Source organism: Cyphomyrmex costatus, unplaced genomic scaffold (genome assembly GCF_001594065.2).
Source record: "Cyphomyrmex costatus isolate MS0001 unplaced genomic scaffold, Ccosl1.0 scaffold133, whole genome shotgun sequence".
NCBI classification, from domain to species: Eukaryota; Metazoa; Arthropoda; class Insecta; order Hymenoptera; family Formicidae; genus Cyphomyrmex; species Cyphomyrmex costatus.
Window position 1 is genome coordinate 675084 of NW_017275315.1, and position 22172 is coordinate 697255.

Sequence of the window (22172 nt, forward strand, 5' to 3'; positions counted from 1 at the left end):
CCCCAAAAAATGTAACTCGTTACCGTTACAGTTACCAAAAAAAGAAAGTAACGCAGTTACCAGTAAAGTTACCAAAAAAGTAACTTGTAACTGTAACTTCGTTACAAGTAACGAGTTACTTCCAATCCCTGGTTATATTACACTAATTGATTTTTTGCTGCAGTCTGGTAGTGAAGAATGCAAAACGTTCAGATGGAGGGCAATACAGACTCCAGCTACGCAACTCATCTGGCTTTGATACAGCAACCGTTAACGTTAAGGTCCTTGATCGTCCTAGTCCACCCGAAAATCTTCGCGCGGATGAATTCGGTGGCGATGCTCTTACTCTCTTCTGGAATCCGCCCAAAGACAATGGCGGTGCTGACATTACTAATTACGTGATTGAAAAGAAAGACCCGAAGGCCGCCACATGGTCCAAGGTGAAAAATATGATATTATGATCGTTATTATAAAATTTGAACAATAGAAAGAATTAATTTAAAAAATTGTCACAAAAAAATTAATTTGAAAATAATTTTATCTGAGGTATTACAATAGAATGGACATTCTAGTTTTTCAAAGATTCTAAAGAAAAAAACTTTCAGGTAAGCAGCTATATTACGACGCCGTTTGTGCGAGTCAGAAATCTGACGGTCGGTCAAATCTACGAGTTCCGGGTGATGGCGGAAAACCAGTATGGTACGTCGGATCCAGTGACAACAATCGATCCCATCAAAGCACGACATCCGTTCGATCCTCCGGGTGCACCTGGTACACCTCGCGGTGTGGAGACCACTGAGGATAGCATCACCATTACTTGGACTAAACCTCGTCACGACGGTGGCTCACCGATTCTCGGATATGTCATCGAAAAGCGTCTTCTGAACGAAGATAAGTGGGTCAAGGCCACTCCAGCTCTGGTACATGACACCACTTACAAGTGAGTAATCTATGCTACTACCATACATTTTTGAAAAACATCTATGATCTTAACAAACAGTTTGAACGATTCTCTTTATTGATCTCTAGGGTTACTGGATTGATTGAGAATCATGATTACGAGTTTCGGGTAGCTGCGGAAAATGCCGCTGGTCGCGGACCATGGAGCTCCAACTCCGACGTTATTCGTGCCAGCGCTGCACCATGTAAATATATCTAATTACTTAAAAATATTTTATTCTATAAATAAAAATAATAATATTTTCCATATTTTAATTAGAAAATCTCTTTGTAATTAAAATATGTAAAATTATTATATATATTTAATTTAGTTTTTTATTGTCATTAATCGTGATTTTTTGTAAGTTGATTCAAATGTTCAATATATTAATCTTTTTGTTACAGTCCCTCCAAAGATCACGAGCGATCTCAGCATCCGCGATATGACTGTGATTGCCGGAGAACCATTTACCATTACGGTGCCGTATACAGCCAATCCTAAACCAAGACCGAATTGGTCTATTAACGGCGAAGAGGTTCTCACTGGAGAGAGGATCAAGTTCGAAACAACCGACGTAGCCTCACAGTTCATTAATAAGAAAGCAAAGAGATCGGACACCGGCACGTATACGATATATCTCACGAACACTGTCGGCACGGACTCCGCCTCATGCAAGGTCCTTGTTGTCGGTAAATATCCTGTTATATGCATCAATATTTAATTCTCAACTTATCATTTTCTAAATTACATCTTGGATTTAAATTTCAGAAATTTTTAATTTCCAGACGTATTTAGAAAGTAATAAAATAATTTTGAAAAATTTTTTTTAATTGAGTATTTTAATTTTACAAGCATGTGTAGACTATACTATGAGATTATTTTCTTCTTAGACAAGCCATCGCCACCTTTGGCGCCTTTGGATATCTCCGATATCACTCCAGAAACCTGCACATTAACGTGGAAACCGCCCTTCGATGATGGTGGTTCACCAATTACGAATTACATTGTTGAGAAACTGGATCCGGCTGGCGTAAGTTTTTGTTTAAGAAATTTTAAATAATAATCATAAAAAAAATAATATTATTTTTTGTCCTTATAACATAAAATGTGATATCAGATATATATATATCGATATCTTATTCTTCCAGTTCTGGGTGAAGCTCAGCAGCTTCGTGAGGAGCACACATTACGATGTGATCGGTTTGGAACCGAATCGCACGTACAACTTCCGCGTAAGAGCAGAGAATCAGTACGGCATATCCGATCCATTGCAAGCTGACGAACCTATAACAGCTAAATTCCCATTCACGGTGCCAGATCCACCCGGACAGCCACGAATCATCGACTGGGATACCTCGAATGCCACGGTGGTTTGGACAAGACCATTGTCTGACGGTGGTTCCCGTATTCAGGTGTGTAAAAAAGGAAACGTGTACTTATAAAATGTGAATATTATTAATAAAATATTCGAAATTTTGCATTGTTTAAAGCTAGTCGATATTAAATAAATTCTTTGAATTAAAAAATTTCTTTATTACTGTCGAAGTTGAAACTTTTGTGATATTGATGTAACAATACTAATTTATTCTACATTATATTTTAATGTAATATTATATTAATATAATATAATATATCAATTACAGGGCTATAAGATCGAGTTTCGTGACCCCGCTGAGGATGTGCAATGGCGCGTGGCAAATGACTACCTCTTCAAGGATACCACATACGTGTGTTATGGTCTGATGAGCGGTCATGAGTATGAGTTCAGGATTCGTGCGAAGAACGCAGCCGGTTTCAGCAAGCCAAGCCCACCGTCCGCGCCGTTCAGACTCAAGAGCAAGTTCAACGTACCATCGCCACCTGGTACGCCACAAGTCATAAAGGTCGGCAAGAATTACGTTGATTTACGATGGGAACCGCCTGTATCCGATGGTGGCAGTAGGATCACCGGCTATGTAATCGAGAAGCGCGAGGTGGGCAGTGCGATGTGGTCCAAATGTAACGAGTATAATGTCGTTGATACCGAGTACACGGTCATGCACTTAATCGAGCGAGGTGACTACGAGTTCAGGATCTTCGCGGTGAACGCGGCCGGCAGATCCGAGCCAAGCTCATGTACTACCCCAGTGAAAATCTGCGAGGTCGAGGGTGGCGAAAAACCGGAGTTTATCAGAAACCTGCCTATCAGTCAAATTATACCACTTGGCAAGACTCTTGTTCTCGAATGCGAGGCTACGGGTAAACCACTGCCAACGGCCAGGTTAGTAAAAAAATTAATTTAATATTTGCTAGTTTTTTTTATTATTAAATAAGATTTATTATTCCAATTATAATGAAACAAAATAAGTACTAATATAATTAAAAAATGTATCTTTTTTTACCATGTTCGTATGTGTATTATTATATGCTGTTAATAACTTTGATCTAATATTATTATAATTTTAACTTGTAACATGTTCAGGTGGCTGAAGAATGGTCGTGAGATCACTTTAGGTGGTCGCTTCCGCGCCGAAGCAATAAACGGCATTTATAGGTTGGTGATATCCGAAGTGTGGGATGCAGACGACGGCGATTATAGTTGCCAAATTTCAAATCCACTCGGCATCGCCACGACTACGTGTAGGTTAAAGATCGGCACGCCGCCACGTATCGAGCGCATGCCGAACGATCTCTATCTACCGGAAGGCGACAATACGAAGATCAAGATTTACTACAGCGGCGATCAACCGATGGAAGTGACTCTGAAAAAAGATGGTCGCCAAATCGTGGAAACAACACATATTAAATACACTGTGTTCGACGAGTACCTTATTATCTTTATCAAAGATATCCAAAAGGACGATGCAGGCATTTATGATTTGTCCATCTCGAATGATAGTGGTAGCGTCAGCGCGTCCTTTAACGTATACATTACCGGACTGCCTGGTCCGCCAACTGGACCGCTTGATGTTTCTGATATTGATAAGCATACATGCACCTTGTCCTGGCATCCACCCAAATACGATGGTGGTCTTCGGGTCACCCACTACGTTGTGGAGCGTCGCGATGTCAGTCACACGCACTGGATCATTGTGTCATCCTTCTGTAAAGACTGTACTTTCGTCGTTCAGGGTCTTACCGAAGGTCAAGAATACCTCTTCCGAGTGATGGCTGCCAACGACAACGGCATGGGTCCGCCATTGGAAGGCACCAACCCGATCAAGGCTAAGGCACCATTCGATCCACCAGGACCACCTGGCACGCCCAAAGTCATTGAAGTGGGTGGAGACTTTGTTAATCTTTCATGGGAGAAACCAGAAACTGATGGAGGTGCCAAGATCCAGGGTTACTGGATTGATAAGAGAGAAGTTGGCAGTCAGGCATGGCAGCGTGTAAACGTCAGTATTTGCTTACCAACGCAAATCAATATCAGCAATCTGATCGAAGGAAGGCAGTACGAGTTCCGGGTATTTGCTCAAAATGTTGCAGGACTTAGTCCCGAATCGAAAGCTTCGACCTCTGTAAAGATTGTTGATCCACAAGCGGCGAAGCCTCCGGAAATCATTCAACCTCTCCAGAAGGTTTGTATTTCTTCAATTTGCATTTTAATAATAGAAGTAATTATTATATAAGTAACTAAGAGCTTTTCAAAATAATACAGGAATGCGATTTGACCCAAAATATGTAATTATCTTTTTTCTCATTTTCTTTTCATCAGGTGAATTGCGTCCAGAATCACAATGCCCATTTCCAATGCAAGATTATCGGTACACCGAAGCCAAACATCACATGGTTCAAGGGCGCCCGCGAGATTGTGAGCGGTAGTCGTTACAACATCTACTCCGAGGGCGATACCCACAATCTCATCATCCATGACGTATTCGGCGAGGACGCCGATGAGTATTTCTGTCGAGCAGCAAATAAATGCGGCGTGAAATCTACCAAGGGAGAACTCTTCATCAAGACACCACCGAAGCTGAACGTACCGCCACGTTTCCGTGACACTGCCTTCTTCGACAAAGGCGTGAACGTCGTCATCAAGATACCTTTCACCGGTTATCCGAAACCAAAAATCACGTGGGTACGCGAAGGCGAGGTGATCGAGTCTGGTGGACATTACGCTGTCGAAGTAAAGGAGCGACACGCTGTGTTGACGATACGTGATGGCAGTCGCATGGACTCCGGTCCGTATCGCATCTCCGCCGAGAACGACCTCGGCCAGGACACAGCCATCATCAAGATTCAGATCAGCGATCGTCCAGATCCGCCCAGATTTCCGCAAGTAGACAATGTCGGTCACGACTCGCTGGCGGTCAGCTGGAAGCCACCAATTTGGGACGGTGGCAGTAACATCACCAATTACGTGGTGGAGAAGCGTGAGCATCCGATGAGCAGCTGGATCCGTGCCGGAAACACTCGTTTCTGTACGCTTGCAGTAACCGGTCTTAGCCCCGGACACCAATATGATTTCCGGGTGTGCGCAGAGAACATTTATGGTCGTTCGGATCCGAGTGAAGTGACACCATTGATCACTACGAAGGGTGTGATCAAGCGCGAGTTCAAAAAGAAGGAATATGAGGTGGATGCGAGCGGCAAGAAAATACGTGGTCGCGAAGACGAGAAGCCGCGCGATTATGATCAGTTTGTGTTCGATGTGTATAGCAAGTACGTGCCGCAGCCAGTTGAAATCAAGCATACATCGGTCTACGACAAGTATGATATCCTGGAAGAGATCGGCACTGGCGCGTTCGGCGTGGTACATCGCTGTCGCGAGAGGACCACTGGTAACATCTTCGCTGCCAAATTTATCCCGGTGTCGCACATAATGGAGAAGGAATTAATCAGAAAAGAGATCGACATCATGAATCAGCTGCATCATCCTAAGCTGATCAACCTGCACGACGCCTTTGAAGATGATGACGAAATGGTGCTGATCTTCGAATTGTATGTATTCACTTAGAACAAAATAATCGTTTGTTGGATTATGATGGGTTTGTGTTATCCTTTATCTCGATTATTTGTTTCGTCAGCTTGTCCGGTGGCGAATTATTCGAGAGAATTACGGCCGAGGGTTATACCATGTCCGAGGCAGAAGTCATTAATTATATGAGGCAAATCTGTGAGGGTGTCAAGCATATGCACGAGAAGAACATCATCCATCTCGGTAGAACATAAATATTTTAACGACGATTTTTTCATGATACATATGGAATTTGTTATTTTCATTAATTAATTTTAATTTTAATTAATTTTTATTTTAATGTAAAGTCTATATTTTAAGTTTACATTCAAAAAGAAATATTTTTTAAACGACAATAAGTTCCACAAACAAATTACCATTTGTTTATGATTGATCACAGAATATAACATAAATTATTATGCGATATCTAGTCTTTGTAGTGATCATTTTTGTTCTAAATCGAGAAAGCTTCTTAAAAAAATATTATTAAATTCTTAATGCTATTTATATACATACTGCGAGCTAATTTATTAAATACTCCTATTATTTTAATATAATATTTGATTATTCCTAGATATCAAACCTGAGAACATCATGTGCCAAACTCGTAACAGCACGAATGTGAAATTGATCGATTTCGGTCTGGCTACTAAACTCGATCCAAACGAAGTAGTAAAGATCAGTACAGGCACAGCTGAATTTGCCGCCCCCGAGATTGTTGAACGTGAACCTGTTGGTTTTTACACTGATATGTGGGCATGTGGTGTATTAGCTTATGTTCTGTAAGTAGATTATTTTTATTATTTACATAACATACAAGCGAGGAAATATTTTGCGTTTCTCGAAAGATGTTCGATTTATTTTACTATGAATTCCAATTATGATAAAAATTTAGTTATAAATAATATATAGCAATAATAAATATTTAATTTTTTTAAAGGCAGTTATCGCTTAACTTTGCAATTATTAAAATTTTCTAATATTAAATAACTGATACACTTGTGCATATTTGTGTATTAATTAATATTTTATTAAAAAAAAAAAAAAAGAATAAACTCTATCGATTAGCATGCATCGTTTGCATAGATTGAGTGGTCTTTCACCATTCGCCGGTGATAACGACATCGAGACCTTGAAAAACGTGAAGGCATGCGACTGGGACTTTGACGAGGAGGCATTCCGCGACGTTTCCGAGGAGGGTAAAGATTTCATCAGGCGATTACTCGTAAAAAATAAAGAGTATGTTTTTTCATAGACTTTTTCCCTTTTCTTTCTGCTTCTCTCTGTTATTATTTCGTTTATATTACTGTATTTTATCCTTTAGAAAGCGCATGACTGCACACGAGTGTCTCCTTCATCCATGGTTGACCGGCGATCATAGCAAGTGGACCAATCCAATCGCCAATAGCCGTTACCTTAGCATTAGAGATAGGTTGCGTGCCAAGTATGAGAACTGGGACAAGTATGTTCTTCCCATCGGTCGTCTAGCAGAGTATTCATCGCTTAGGAAACTTTTAATCGAGAAATACAGAATTTATGATTCTTGCTTCGGTGAGTCAATGCATAAAAATCAATACATAATTATAATTTTCATGGAAGATATACTTGTAAAGATTTGCCTCAGAGAACACGAAGCAAATTAAACATGATCAGTTATTAACTCAAACACAATATATAGATGTATTATAAAATAAGTAAAATCTGGCTAATATGTGTTACTATTAAATTAATTATATTTTTACAGATCGGCGACAAGCAGCACCGAGATTCGTCATCAAACCGCAAAGCGCATTCGCCTATGAAGGACAGAGTGTGAAATTCACTTGTCGCGTAATCGCGATTGCGGCACCAACCTTATCTTGGTCGCATAATAATCAAGAGTTACGGCAATCTGTTAAATTTATGAAGCGATACCATGGGGACGATTACACTTTTATTATTAACAGAGTTAAGTTAGAAGATAGAGGAGAATACATTATACGCGCGGAAAATCATTATGGCTACCGTGAGGAAGTCGTCTTCCTTAATGTTCAACGTAAGTGTTTCTGTCATCAGAATTTTATATATTTTACGATTACGTAATTTTGGGAGGAACTTACGATTTGTAACATGGCTTGATATTTCTAACATCTTCAGAGAGCTAGAACTTCATTTATATTTAATTTAAATTTAAGGTTTCACAGTTTTTAAATATTTCGAAATAGATAATCTATTCATATTTGAGCTATCTAATTGGCATTAAATATTGATCAACGTTTTTTTTATCAGTTTTACACTTACAAAGTAAAGTAAAGCGTCGTAAAAAAAAAAAAACGCGCGTGTGGGTTGTGTGTATGTATGATCCTTTTATTTTTTCTTGCTCTTTCAGCACTGCCAAGAGAAATTCCGAAATACAGGCCCGAGCTGCATCCTGTACGCAGACGAGAGCCGCTTGGCTATAACGTGTGGTTAGAGACGATTGAATCGGCGCCGAGCTTCACGTTCCTGTTGCGACCACGTGTTATCCAAATCAGGCAGACTTGCAAGCTGCTGTGCTGTCTGAGCGGCAATCCACCGCCTACTGTAAAATGGTACAAGGACAGAGAGGAATTATCCAAGTACAATTACCCCATGAGCAACGCCGATGGTGTCGTCACAATGGAAATCGTTGACTGCAAACCGGAAGACAGCGGCAAATATCGTTGTGTGGCTAGCAATAAACATGGCAAAGATGAGACTAGTTGTGTAGTCATCGTAGAAGGTATGATATAAATAAGTGATTAAGTATCAAATAAAAAAGTATTGAAAAAATTGAAAAATGAGAGACTATTTCACGAAACTGGACAATATAATGATACCTAATAATTATTGCCAAAATAATTTGAGACCATTATCCTTATATATATATATATAAAAAACTAAAAAATATAAACTATACTTTGAAATTTTTTAAAAATTGATATTTATCATTGTAATCAAATTTTTTTATCGATATTGTAATCAAATTTAATGATCTATGAATAAAAACGATTCAGTTTTGTAATTTATATATTATATAAGGTATATATTTTGAGTATCCAAATTAATTTTGAATTAAGATTTATTTGCGTTTTTTGAACTTTTCAATTTATTTAATAAGGTCGATATTTTCTGTATAATTTATATTAAATTTACTAATAAAATAGATCTTATTGATTTTGTTTGTTTATAGGCACTGGAGAAACGGAGGAACAAGTGAAATTAGTGCACGACCTCCTACATTCCGGAGGTAGAGCTATTTAAGAGTGTATTCTGTTTGCTATCCTTTTCCTTTTTTTTTTATTAAAAACAATATTTCGTTAAATAATAGACATATCATATTTGTGTTTATACATATATAAATAATAGTTAAGCTTTTTCTTTAATATAAATATGTAAAATTTTATATAGCTGACTTTCATATTAGCTGAAATATTTCACAATCTTTTTATTTTATTTAATTAGATTTATTTCAAAGATATAATAATTCCTTTAAATTATATATCTACTTGTTTCTTTTTTACATTCTGCATACGTACTTTATGTTGAATTTTGCCTTTCTATTTATTTTTTAGCTTATTTAGTTTCTTTTATAGTTTGCTTTTGCAATGAAATAGAAATCATCTAAATTTTATGACAAAACATATATTATATATAATTATATTAAATGTATGTGATTCATAACAAGTGATTATATTCTAAGATCGAAAATTCATTGAGCAACCACTGAAACCGGCACCACCTCCAATCGTGACAATTCACAAGTCCAGTGGTTACAGCGGCTACAGTTCCACAACCACTCAAAATCAATCGAGCTCTACTTCTTTGTACAATGGCAAACATAATTCCACAACCTCTTCGTATAAGGTATTTTTCTTCACAATAAGATTATGATTAAAAATAAAATACTATTACTTATACGATACTTTTCATACAATTATAGGACAGCTCCAGTGTCAAAATAAATGAATCATCTGATAAACGAAGCATAAAGAAATACGGCTCGAAGCTCGACACCACTGGCAGTCCGTCTCGATCTAGGAGCACCACAAAAGAACTCGTCCGTAAGTGTATTGTTTTAATAGATCTCTAATATAAGAAAATTATAGACTATTTAATATAAAATTTCTTTAATCTTTAATGTAAATATTGAAGTACCCTCGGACGATTCGATGAGATCACCGCAATTTACTCAAAAGTTGAAGAACCTAACGATCAACGATGGCGAGCATTTGGAACTTACAGTCAAAATCGACGGCGATCCGGAACCACAAGTTACTTGGAGTAAAAACGGCAAGGTAGACGCATAAGCTTGAAAGTTACTTGTCACTATAAAAGTCTAACATGCACCTTTAAATAAGATTAATGTATAGTATTGTCGTGAAATTTAATGAGTAAAGTACGAAAAGGATGGTAATAATTATTTTCAGAAAATGCACTAAAATTACGTGTGAAAAATATATTTCTATTAGCGCGATATTATTACGAGTGTGATAAAATTTTCTTATAGACGCTGAGTTCGTCAGAGATTGTCGATCTCAAATATAAGAACGGGGTGGCCACTCTCATGATTAATGAGGTATTCCCCGAGGACGAAGGCGAATACGCGTGTCTCGCAACTAATAGCATCGGCAGCGACACGACATCCTGCAAGCTGACTGTAAAACGTAAGAGTATCCATAATTTATCAACTGATCTGTAAAACGCAAGAGTATCCATAATTTATCAACTGATCTGAAAATATAAACTTATACAAATATAACACAATCTGAAAATATTAATTTATTATACAAATATAGTTTATTAAATTTGTTTATATGAAGATTTAATTTTGTTGTTTATTTTGATTTTTATTATCTGATTTTATTATCTTATTTTTATTTACATTATATTTTTTATATAGTAGAAGATAATTATGAAAGATAGGTCGCTTAAGTTTAACTTCTCTTTCTAGCCGTGGAGAATGCCGCTAGGAAGAAGCAGAGCGACGATAAATCGCCGAAAATCGTCGACCACCTAACGAGCAAGTACGTAAAAGACGGCGAGGCTGTGACACTTAGCTGCCGAATAATCGGCGCGAAGAAGTTTGATGTAGTGTGGCTGCACAATAATAAAGAGATCAAGCCTAGTAAGGACTTCCAATACACTAGCGAGGCTAACATTTACAAGCTAATCATCGCCGAGATATTCCCCGAGGACTCTGGCACTTACACGTGCGAAGCTTTCAACGACGCAGGAGAGAGCTACTCGTCGTGCACGTTAAGCGTACTCGGTAAAATATCGTTAATGATTATCAATCGATTTAATTAAAAAATCTGCATTCGACGAACTGCATTTTAATTTTTATCCCCCCCTTTCTACATTTTTTTCAGCTCCAAATGAAGAGCCGAAAAGCCCAGCGTTCGCGACATTCCCACAATCTGCAACAGTGAGTGAAGGCGAGTCGGTTACTTTCACGTGCAAGACTGATACCGCGCCTTTGAAAGGTACTTAATTTTTATAACAGTATTTTAAGTAAATATATATACATAATTATATATGTATATTATATAATAGAGTAAGAATTGTAATAGTAATTCAGTAATTAAAGTGATTTTTTATAATTTCCTCTGTTTTTCTATTCTATATACACGTTAAGCAGTCAAATTGTTACTAATAATGTTATAAATTTTTCAGTGACTTGGTTGAAAGATGGTAAAGCGATCCCCGAGACGAGCAGCAGATACCATTTCAGCTCGGACGGCAGCACGTCCTTCGAATTCGGCATCAAAACGTGCACGGCCAGCGATATTGGTCAATATTTGGCGCGTGCGATCGGCCAGAAAGGCGAGACGAACTCTGCGTTTGCCCTTAACGTCGTCAATCCCGGCGAGCTGTGAAATCAATCATGATACCGGGTTATACGTCGATTATTTATCAGCGCGGTCGACGACCGAATGAGAGTATCAGAGATACATTTTCTTCGTGGAGAATATATTTCTAGATTTATTTCGTGGATATTAAAGAGTACATAAATAACTTGATGAATCTATTTATCCAAATATATTCTCCAAAAAGAATGTATCTCATCCACTCTTACACGTGTTCGACTCGTGAGTGCCGTAACGATCTTTGACCGATTGTTACTGTATCTTTCACACTCTGATCTTTCTGCTTTCGCTAAATTTAATTGGAATGCACGCGATATGATCGAATAGTCAAGTCGGAGAGGCTCGGTTATAATAATGAACATTTTTAGAATACATGATGTCTATACAGAAAGGAAGAGAAAAATGAAAGACTAATATTAATCTCTCTTTGTTTCTCTCCATTACGTTCTGTATGTAAATTATTTTGGAACACTGCGTATTTTTTTTTCCTGTATGTTTGTTATAATGTCGCATTATCCGCGGAAATTGTCGGGACGCGGTTCGTTGCCATGACGAGAATCTGAATTCGCCGTCTTCGCACACAAACATTACGAATAGCACGCGCAACTTACTATACTAAAATATTCGGCTTTGCTGTATTATACGACTCGGCACACACTCGAGTACACGCAGCTACTTAACAGGCACATCGCGGTAGTGTTCGAAAAAAGAAAAAAGGAATATCATATATAGGACATCGACGCCCGTGAACGTGATTTTCTCGGTGAGATTGCCAGCATCCTCAAACATCCGAATATACATTTTTAATATCACCATCCAAGAATCTCGCCAGGAAAATCCTTCGATGGCGTTAGAATGAGTACGTAAAATATTTTTACTCAATAATCGCGATGTGCCCACTTATTCCATGTTAATGGTACGCACCATCGTGTTTTACTTGTTTGAAGACTGCTTCCGTCAGAAAATTTACGATAAAATGAAACATAATTAAAAATGAGCTTGTTACAATAGTTATTACACCCTCCTATCCTACTGATATAGAAATTACCAGTGTAATTTTTATTAATTCTTTTTTTATGCTCGTCTTCGAGTTTCCATTTGTGTCAGATATATTAATAATAAAAAGAATATATTTTATGTTTATTTGATAATGAAAATAATGAGGATAAATCTTGAGGAAGGTATAAAAAGAATGTCCCAAATTAATTAATACATTTGAATTTCTTTGAGACCATGTAAAATATTAAAATCCAGTTTTAATGAGGTTATCAAAGAAAACATACTTTGATAAAAAAAATTTGACTTTTAGTGAAGACGTCAAAATGAGGTGGAGATCACATTAATTTTTTAAATGGAACTATATTATTTTTTTAAATATATCCATAAAATGCAGAATTTCAGTATTTTAAATGATTTTAGAGATACGTTGGTTGAAATAAAATTTTCTGTATATATTTAACATAATTTTAGTGTAAAAATCATATAATGAAATGTTGGATAATTCAATGCTAAAGTAGTCGTTTGTCCAGAGCAAAAGACTTCTAAGTTCGATGTCCGGAATTATCATCTCGCGTACGTATATATATTAATATACAAATTTTTTAATAGAAAAATATTTGATTTTGAAAAAACTAAGTACCCAAGTGGGAACAGAATACCATAAACCAGCATTGACTCCTGGCAACGTACCGATTGTGTACTGAAAAACGGATTTCGTTTTTCAGTACTAGTTCTATATTGGGCCAGTATTAAATAAACAACATTATGGTACTCTTCCAGCGTGTGAATCGGTATTGAATAATAATACCGAGCTAGTATATTATTAGTAGATTTTCGGTATGATATCTGAACAGAAATTAATAAAGAAATGTCTTTACATATCAGTACAGGAACAGTATATTGCCGATATATCATCGATATCATATTCGTACTAAAATTGACAGAAGAAGTATGTCAAGCGACAATACCGAACCAGTACATTGCTGGTAGATTTTCAGTACCGCATATATATTGAAATCGTCAAAAGTAACTTATCGGGTATCAGCATTGAAACGGTACATTGCCAACGGATTATCTGTGCCATATTTGTATAGAAATTGGCAAAAGGAACATGTCAAGCCACTGTACCGAACCAGTACATTGCCGGTAGATTTTCAGTACCGCATCTATATTGAAATTGTCAAAAGTAACGTATCGGGTGTCAGCATTGAAACGGTAAATTGCCAGCGGATTATCTGTGCCATATTTGTATAGAAATTGGTGAATTGAACTCGTCCTTTGTCTCCTAGTAACCAAAATTTTATTAAACGAACTATAATCTCTGAATTACATGTATAAAAGTCAATGATTTTCCCGTTTCGATAATCAGGTAAATTTTTTTAAATAATATATAATAATTAAGGTGCTCATTATTGTATTATATATTATTAATAATTATTTTAAATTATATTGAATAATTTTATTTTTAATCATGATTTTTTTTCAATTATTTTTACAGTTAACCTAAAACATCTCATGCTTTTGACTGTGAAAAACGTATCTGTTAGGATTGATTTATATTTGCTGTGATAAATTTATTTTAATATAAGAGAAGTAGTACGGATTTTTTATACAATACTAGTACTGTGTGTGTTATAATATTATTAATACAGAATCAGTACTGGTACTTATTGTGAGAAGTCAGCATCCCTAAATGTGAATTTTGATAAAATCATTATTGCATTCGTTTGTCCACTGTTTGTCCACGTTTGTTCACCCATTATTTTTGTTTGTCCATCCTATTATTATTATATTTTTCATAATAATGAAAAATAATCACTTGGGGATACTACAACATTTTTTTGTGTATAACTTTTTTTTAGAGGGTGGACAAATGAAAATAACGGGTGGACAAACGTGGACAAATAGTGGACAAACGAATGCAATAATGATTTTATCAAAATTCGCATTTAGGGGTGCCGACTTCTCATCAGAGCTGCTCTGAGAAGTCAGCATCCCTAAATGTGAATTTTGATAAAATCATTATTGCATTCGTTTGTCCACTGTTTGTCCACGTTTGTCCACCCTTTATTTTCGTTTGACCACCCTATTATTATTATATTTTTCATAATAATGAAAAATAATCACTTGGGGGTACTACAATTTTTTTTGTGTATAACTTTTTTTTGGGGTGTGGACAAATGAAAATAACGGGTGGACAAACGAATGCAATAATGATTTTATCAAAATTCGCATTTAGGGGTGCCGACTTCTCAGAGCTGCAAATGCGGGAGTAAAACTATCATTTTACGCGCCCTAGTACGAAAACACTATTTTTTGAAAGAGAAAACAGTTACGCAGATTCAAGCAGAGTTGCAGGAGGTTCGTGTGGCACGTTTACTCCTTCATTACCAACCATTAGTTTTTTTAATATCTCTTAAAAAACCTTTTTTTAAAAAGAGAAAAAAACATGCGCCAAGTGCATAAAAAAGATATTGAATTTCTTGATCAAAAACAGATATGAGATAAATATAATTGACCAAGTATTCTTCATTACGCCAGTCACATAAGACAGACCGAAAGTAACTATAATTGTCAACTGGATTATATAAGTGAAGAAAAAACTTGGCGTGCCCGGGTCGCATTAATTGTAAACAGTATTCAGTGAAAACATTATTTCAACATAGTATTTGCATTATAAGTTAAAATATAAAAATAACAGACATATGTATACAGATATAATATATACGTATAATATAGTGATATAATTTGTGGGATATGAAAATATATTCACAAATAATAGATGTGATGGAGAAATAAGATTTAGATATATTTTAGAAACATTATAAATAACAACTTTTTATGTTCAGTAAGCAATTATTAATATCTTTTCTTTGTTGAATTATTGTTTTCGCATATATTGTGTATACTGCAAAATATTGCGATAGAACCAAGGTTCTAGAATATTGCGTTTTAATGCGACCCGGGCACGCCAAGTTTTTTCTTCACTATAATCCAGTTGACAATTATAGTCACTTTTGGTCTGTCTTATGTGACTGGCGTAATGAAGAATACTTGGTCAATTATATTTATCTCATATCTGTTTTTGATCAAGAAGTTCAATATCTTTTTTATCCACTTGGCGTATGCTTTTTCTTTTTTTAAAAAAAGGTTTTTTAAGAGTTTTAATACTATATATTACAATATCATAGTTAAAACCATTGATGTATATATGTATATTGTGTTTTATAAATACTATTTCGTTTGTATACAATGTAAAAAATATATTCAATTTTTTCTTTTAATAAATTTGAAAAAAATGTATAACTATTTCTTTTCCAGTTTGATATTTAAATTGATAAATAAAATAAAAAAAAAAGATGATTTTTTATATAATATAAAATTCACTGCTGTACTACAAAATCTATTGTAAAGTCTTGTGTTCACGATGGTAGAAATCGATCTGAGCTATAGATTTCGGATGAAGAAAGAATTAACAAATCACATTTGAACAATTTGGTTACATACGCATTTGGATTAATGTGATTGGGCAATCCTTTCTTCATTCCAATTCTCAAACCAATTTTTAGCATTATGGCTTTATACCACGTTTTTTGAAAAAATACAAAAGACATTACAATATTATGGATGATCAGTCACATATCGAAGTGTTTGACAATTAAAGTCGGATCAAACAGACAAGCACTATTGATATATGTATAGATATGTATAAGGAGGAGAACAAGAACGTAACTAACGAAGCAACAAATAACAGACCTAATATATAGTATGTGAATATTTTATTATTCATTTATTATTTCTGTGTCACACGCAGAATTAATTATAGATATCCTTACGACAGCCGTATTGCTCATTCCGTTCACCATTTCGTATTTTTTAATATTAATTTATATAGTATGTACACGGATGGCGTGAAACTGTCGTTGTATTTTCTTTAAAATTACGACAAGCTTGAAGAGGAAGAAACATGTAATGCGTACAATGAGAAATGCTTAAGCTATTATATTAATGGACAACGTCTGATTTTTGGAAATTCGAAGTTATCATCAAATGTTTATTTTTATAATTATCTTGTTTAGAATAAATAAGTTATTGCCAGTTAATTAACAACTAGTCAACAGATTTTTCAGTGAAACGTAGAATCGATTATACGTTTAGTCAAAATCTTGTGAGTAATTATTGTAGATTAGTATATCAACGCAAGAAAAGCTATGATTTTGGAATAAAATCGAGAGCAAACATTGATCACAATCGTGGGAGATCATATTTGAGGAGCTGAGCGAGGACAATATAATTAAAATACACGTATGTAATGAATAGGATAAGATCACTGCAATAAGGAAAACTACGCTTCGAAGCAAGAAAGATTTGCAGAAAGGTTTGACAAAACCTTTTAATTTAACAAAATAGTACACAAATAAAGCTTATAAAAATTATCTTTTTCAGATTCCATTTTATAACAAGCTCCAAAATAATTGATAAACGATAAAATTACATAGATTAATGTTGAAAAGAAGAATTATGGTGCGAAGTATAATCCCATCTTGCTTCACATATATATCGCAAATTGCGATTTACCAGCATTAGCCTCAATGATATTACCGAGGATCACGATTTGTACTGATTGTAAAGATTAAATTACCGCAGCTAAGTATACTCTTTGACGAGCGAGATGGTTGAATGAAGTAATAACCTCCTCTCCATCACCCAGCTCCGCGTGCATACATACGAGAATAGTCTAGGTGCAGCACTTTAGCTCTAAAAGAAAGAATCGACGGTTTCCTGCACAAGGTACCGCTTACAGGGCACAACTCATATCTCATTGACATGTTGATGAATGTTATACGCCCGTCCGCCTCTCCTGGACTCTTTTGGTACCACGATCCGGTGTTGCGGCACCACAGCTTCCGCTTCTAGTTTTTTCTTGGCCTCCTCGGTTGCGTTTCTGTCAGCCATTAGGTCGCTCGGTCTAGAGTAAACAAATGTGGTCTCCGCGCCGTGAGATTGTCCGATAGTCGCTGAGCCTTTCAGAACGTTGTCCTGAGCGCTCAATAGTTGTTTGAACCGTTCATCGCTCTTTTCGTTCTGAACAGCATCGTCCATATTGCGGGCCGATCTTGAAGACACGTCAGGTGAGGATCCTGCCCGTTCATTATTCGTCATTTGCTGTTGATGGTCCTGATGTCCATTGTCCTTGCTTGTGAGATTCAGTTTTGGATTCAGATTTAGACCCAGCCACTGAGTGAACAACGCGATACCCTGCTCGGCGCTGGCGGACACTGCAGCGATCAACTCGTCGGTGTTCAAGGTATCCTCTTCTTCGTCTGCGTTGTCAGCGGGCTCTGTCGTCTCCGTAATGCTGCGCAGGATCGAAAGGAAGTAACAAGAAATTTTATGAAATATTTATCTTTTATGAGATATTTTTTGCATTTCAAACGTTTTTAATTAAATCGCAGAGATATTTACGCGGAGACCTCCACTTGTCGAACACCCTGGTGGAAATTGAAGCATCCTATGTGGTATGTGGCTTGCGGTGTACCCAACAAAGCCGGCTCGATTACCATACAGCCATCGTAGCCACCGACATCAGATTGCTTCACTGATGTAAATCGCGCGCAGATCTGAGCCAAGTCCGACAACAAATTCATACATGTCGGTTTATTAGCCGCGTTCGCTACAAGAATAAAAATTGCAAGTTTAATGTGTTATTTATTTGATACAAAAAAAGGATGTATAGACATTAATGTGTAAATATAAAAAAAAATATATATATATATATTTGTATTTTTATATAAATTGAAATATAAAATATACACATTACGAAAAACTGTTGAATATGCGCAAAATTATATTAATATTTTCAATTGAATTTTAGTCTAATGCAACGTATCAAATTTAAATTGCACTTAGACAATATATTAGGTTTAATTTAAAATTTAGTATCAATACAGATAAGATTTCTTCATTATTATTACGATTTGACTACTTGCCGATCCTTATCGTTGCATTGTGAATTGGATTATCACCATAGCTCAAATTTAATGAGATATTCTGCTCTTTCTGCTTAATATTGACGCAAGCTGGGCCACCTAGATCAATAGTGGCTGTCAAGTTTAAGTCGACGCAGCAGAGACAACCGGAAGTCTGGCATAGGCACTTGGACTGCGACGTGGACGATCTCGCCTCGACCTCTGGCAGGTCCCACGAGAGCAGGGTCTCTGCGGGCAGGAAACGCATGTGTGTGTATGTGTGCGCGTATACATGAGAGAGATAAGGGACGCGCGTGGCAGAGAAACTCGGAATAGAGAAATCGGAACGAAACGAAAGTCGCGCCGTCGATCGAAAGTCAAATGGAAGCCAAATTTCTACGCGTTTCACCGCCGCGTCGTAAAAGTTTCCTTCGGATTCTCCTTTGGAGGAATGACGAATCAGACTGTGACATTTAAAACGTTTATACCCATGTTTATGGATCGGGGAAATATACCTGGATGTTAGTAAGTGTGCCAATGCATGGATTTCCATCGGCGTACTTTCTCGCGCATTGTCAAGATCGAGTGGCTGAATGACAGTTTTGAGAGCACCTTTGTTAGACTTTTGTGAACGACGATTGATAATAGAGACAAAGGCAGCTTAGAATTAAGTAACGTAAGAAAGTGAAATTAGAGAACGTCTAATTTAAACTGTCATCGTGGAACTCTTACCTAAATATTTTTTAATGTATCAGTGCACTCCTCGCCCTTATGAAGTGAATGGCAAGGTTCACGAAACATTGGCATAGCAATGGATAAAAACACAACGATAATCCGCAAAACTTCTGTTATCTTTGAAGATAATACCCGTGAAAGCTTCAAAAGCATTTTTAAATGTATCCGAAATAAATTAATAAACCGAAAAAATAATAAGAAATTAAAATAAAAAATATTATAATAAGAATTTCATCTGTTTAAAGATAGAAAATAGATATAAATTTTTTTTCAAAATTTTAAATGCATATATTGCAATTTAAAAAAAATAACTTTCTTTTCTTTATAATGCAACTGTCAGAAATATGTATATTTCAAATAACACTGTAAAAAGAAATATTTATTTCAACAACAAATTATCGTATTCACGGCACAAATTAGCTTTATTTTATGGCAAGACGAATTAAATACCGATCGACATTTCGTTTTTCAAACAAATAGAAAGTAACCGGTCATATAATCTATTTTTTTTTTTTGCAATCGCGTTTATCACGTGAACGATGCAAAACAACAATGCAGTCGCGCCGATGCAGGCAAACACGTGCGTTCGCGCATTGAAATCTCCGGCGCGTGTAGCGATTATCCGCGCAAACCCGAATCTTCACACTAGGATTTCTTAATCGCATTTTGCTTCAAACAGCTCACCGAGCAATCCAGCGGACGCGACGACCACCAACGTGACCATCAGCACCAGGATCGTTGCTCTCACAGCCATGGCGTATTCCTCAAAATTACTGTTAGCTCAACTGGGCCGTTCCCTTTATGACGGAGAACGATCACGCTCGATCCCTTGATCGAGCAGCAGTCGGATGATCGGGATCTATTGCGGTGCTGTGACCGCGCGAGTGACAGACGGTTCAAAATTAAACTAACACGCGAGTGAGGAGATCTTCGGAGATCCTGCCCGGCAAAGAAGAAGCTTAAATCTGGACACGGCGCCGGTTCCACGAGTGCCGGATCGCCGACCGGTTCGGCGGTCGGTACGAAAACAGGGGACAGGATTGGTCAAGACCGTTGTGTCGGTGGGGCACCCCGGACGACCACCGTCGATGCGCGACGCGACGTAACGAGGGGGCAACAAACGGCGGGCAAGGAACCTCATCTGGGTGACCGGGTGACCTCCTTCCTCCGCTGGCTTGGTACCGCGGGGGAACTGCGACCGTTGGCACTGTGCCCCTCTGCGACGTGTCGGCATAGGACGCGTCGGCGAATGGGGAACAAGACAGATATATTGAGCTACTCTTTCAGCATTATTGCCATCTCCGTGAAGAAGGTGGACGATCTTGAGGTTTTTCTTTGAGGTTCCTGAAGCTTTGGAGATTTGACGTGTAAATAGTAGGTTTACAATTTTCTGAAAATTTTGTAGAAAACGGCGAAGTAGAAATGCGCATCTTTTCTCTTTGGAAATTTCTCCCCGAGCATTGTCATTTCGAAATATCTTCACATTCTTATATATACATGTGAAAGTCGCGAAGTCCATTAAAATGCTGTTATACATTTTTTAGCTAGAACAAAATCAAAATCTGATATATCATAATCTTTTAAAATATTTTAATGTATTGTATTATATTTACTTATTAACAAATAAATTCAATAGCACTGAAAAATTATAAAAGATGATAATTTTAATATCCTGTCGAACAATCTTGTATTTGCAACTCGTAATTTTATATAAGATTACCAAATGTTCTAATTAAGAAATGTGTTGACAACACATTTCTTGCTTTTTAAATTTCTGTAGAGATTCTGCGTAAAATTTCCATAAGTAAAAAAACACTAATATATATATAAAGTGTTCAAAGCTCATTTTACTTTGCGAGCGAGTGTTTTCTAATTTAATTACGCGACTTATCTCCTTTCTTCTACTTGAGGATCCTCTCCTTGGCTTTCACCGTTTGAAGAAAAGTCACGAACTGCAAAATCACTTACGATTCTGTTCTATCGATTGCATAGCGTGTCGCGTTCTTAATGTTTTTCTTTTTTTGGAGCGTGGGCGCGGTTGGCCACGCGTGACTACAAGAGGTGAGAAACGGAACGAAATGTATGTTGACGTGACCATGGAATGGGCCGAGTGAAAAGATATTCTCCTTTAAAGGGGAACATTCCTTTCTGAAAATAGATCCGATTCGTTATAACAGCAGAAATGAGACTTTCTCTATTCGTTTGTAAAATTCGTTTTTTTTTTTTGCGTTAGCACAAAATGTATCGAACGGCATTCGATGAAGTCGGGAGACGAGGTCACGAGAGAGAGAGAAATGTAGATTACAATTTCTCATCAATTTCGAAAATACATCTGATCGAAAAAAATCGATTTCTCTTCCAGTCTATATAGAATTACGTCAGAAGAGGGAACGATCGGAAGCAATTTGCTTATAATCTGCTCTGTCATCGATCGTCGCCGCGAAAACGATTGGCGGTTAGATAATTGCGCAAATAATAGCGTTATGCTGTCAAGATCGTGAGACGTCAATGTCACGGATGTGCGATTACTCCGCCTTAATCGCGGATCTAATCGTCGATAAGCGTGATTACACGTGTCGGAAACCACCCACAATCCTTTTTTTTTCTCTTTTTTTTTTCTTTTCTGCAACGCGATGCAACAGCGAAGAGAACGCGGAGGTATGTACGTAGCATCCAAACGATTATTCCACGACGTTACGTAAAAACTCGTTTGCCTCCTGTTTAATCGGGACCTACATATTTCC

The 22172-nt window shown here is 36.8% G+C and overlaps 2 protein-coding genes across 23 annotated transcripts in view; one reads left to right on the forward strand and one right to left on the reverse strand.

The window, feature by feature from the left end:
- bent (projectin protein bent) overlaps positions 1 to 12719 on the forward strand; it is a 93751-nt gene extending 81032 nt beyond the window's left edge. For all 22 annotated transcript variants that reach the window (XM_018551039.1, XM_018551042.1, XM_018551043.1 and 19 more), the window contains 23 exons: positions 164 to 419; positions 585 to 919; positions 1009 to 1124; positions 1324 to 1608; positions 1810 to 1949; positions 2068 to 2331; positions 2563 to 3179; positions 3381 to 4479; positions 4617 to 5842; positions 5929 to 6062; positions 6433 to 6640; positions 6945 to 7097; positions 7183 to 7409; positions 7603 to 7893; positions 8227 to 8598; positions 9049 to 9105; positions 9559 to 9722; positions 9799 to 9919; positions 10011 to 10153; positions 10366 to 10522; positions 10810 to 11127; positions 11228 to 11341; positions 11532 to 12719. In XM_018551039.1, the coding sequence (XP_018406541.1) occupies positions 164 to 419; positions 585 to 919; positions 1009 to 1124; positions 1324 to 1608; positions 1810 to 1949; positions 2068 to 2331; positions 2563 to 3179; positions 3381 to 4479; positions 4617 to 5842; positions 5929 to 6062; positions 6433 to 6640; positions 6945 to 7097; positions 7183 to 7409; positions 7603 to 7893; positions 8227 to 8598; positions 9049 to 9105; positions 9559 to 9722; positions 9799 to 9919; positions 10011 to 10153; positions 10366 to 10522; positions 10810 to 11127; positions 11228 to 11341; positions 11532 to 11734 (7000 nt within the window). In that variant the 3' untranslated portion in view covers positions 11735 to 12719. The remainder of the gene's footprint in view (positions 1 to 163; positions 420 to 584; positions 920 to 1008; positions 1125 to 1323; positions 1609 to 1809; positions 1950 to 2067; positions 2332 to 2562; positions 3180 to 3380; positions 4480 to 4616; positions 5843 to 5928; positions 6063 to 6432; positions 6641 to 6944; positions 7098 to 7182; positions 7410 to 7602; positions 7894 to 8226; positions 8599 to 9048; positions 9106 to 9558; positions 9723 to 9798; positions 9920 to 10010; positions 10154 to 10365; positions 10523 to 10809; positions 11128 to 11227; positions 11342 to 11531) is intronic.
- Positions 12720 to 17254: 4535 nt separating this feature from the next.
- On the reverse strand, positions 17255 to 20221 carry LOC108782716 (uncharacterized). The gene is made up of 4 exons (XM_018551069.1): positions 20113 to 20221; positions 18715 to 18942; positions 18191 to 18398; positions 17255 to 18083 (listed from the first exon to the last, which is right to left on the reverse strand). The coding sequence occupies exons 1-4, from the start codon at positions 20180 to 20182 to the stop codon at positions 17537 to 17539; spliced, it is 1053 nt and encodes a 350-aa protein (XP_018406571.1). The 5' UTR covers positions 20183 to 20221; the 3' UTR covers positions 17255 to 17536.
- Positions 20222 to 22172: the final 1951 nt, after the last annotated feature.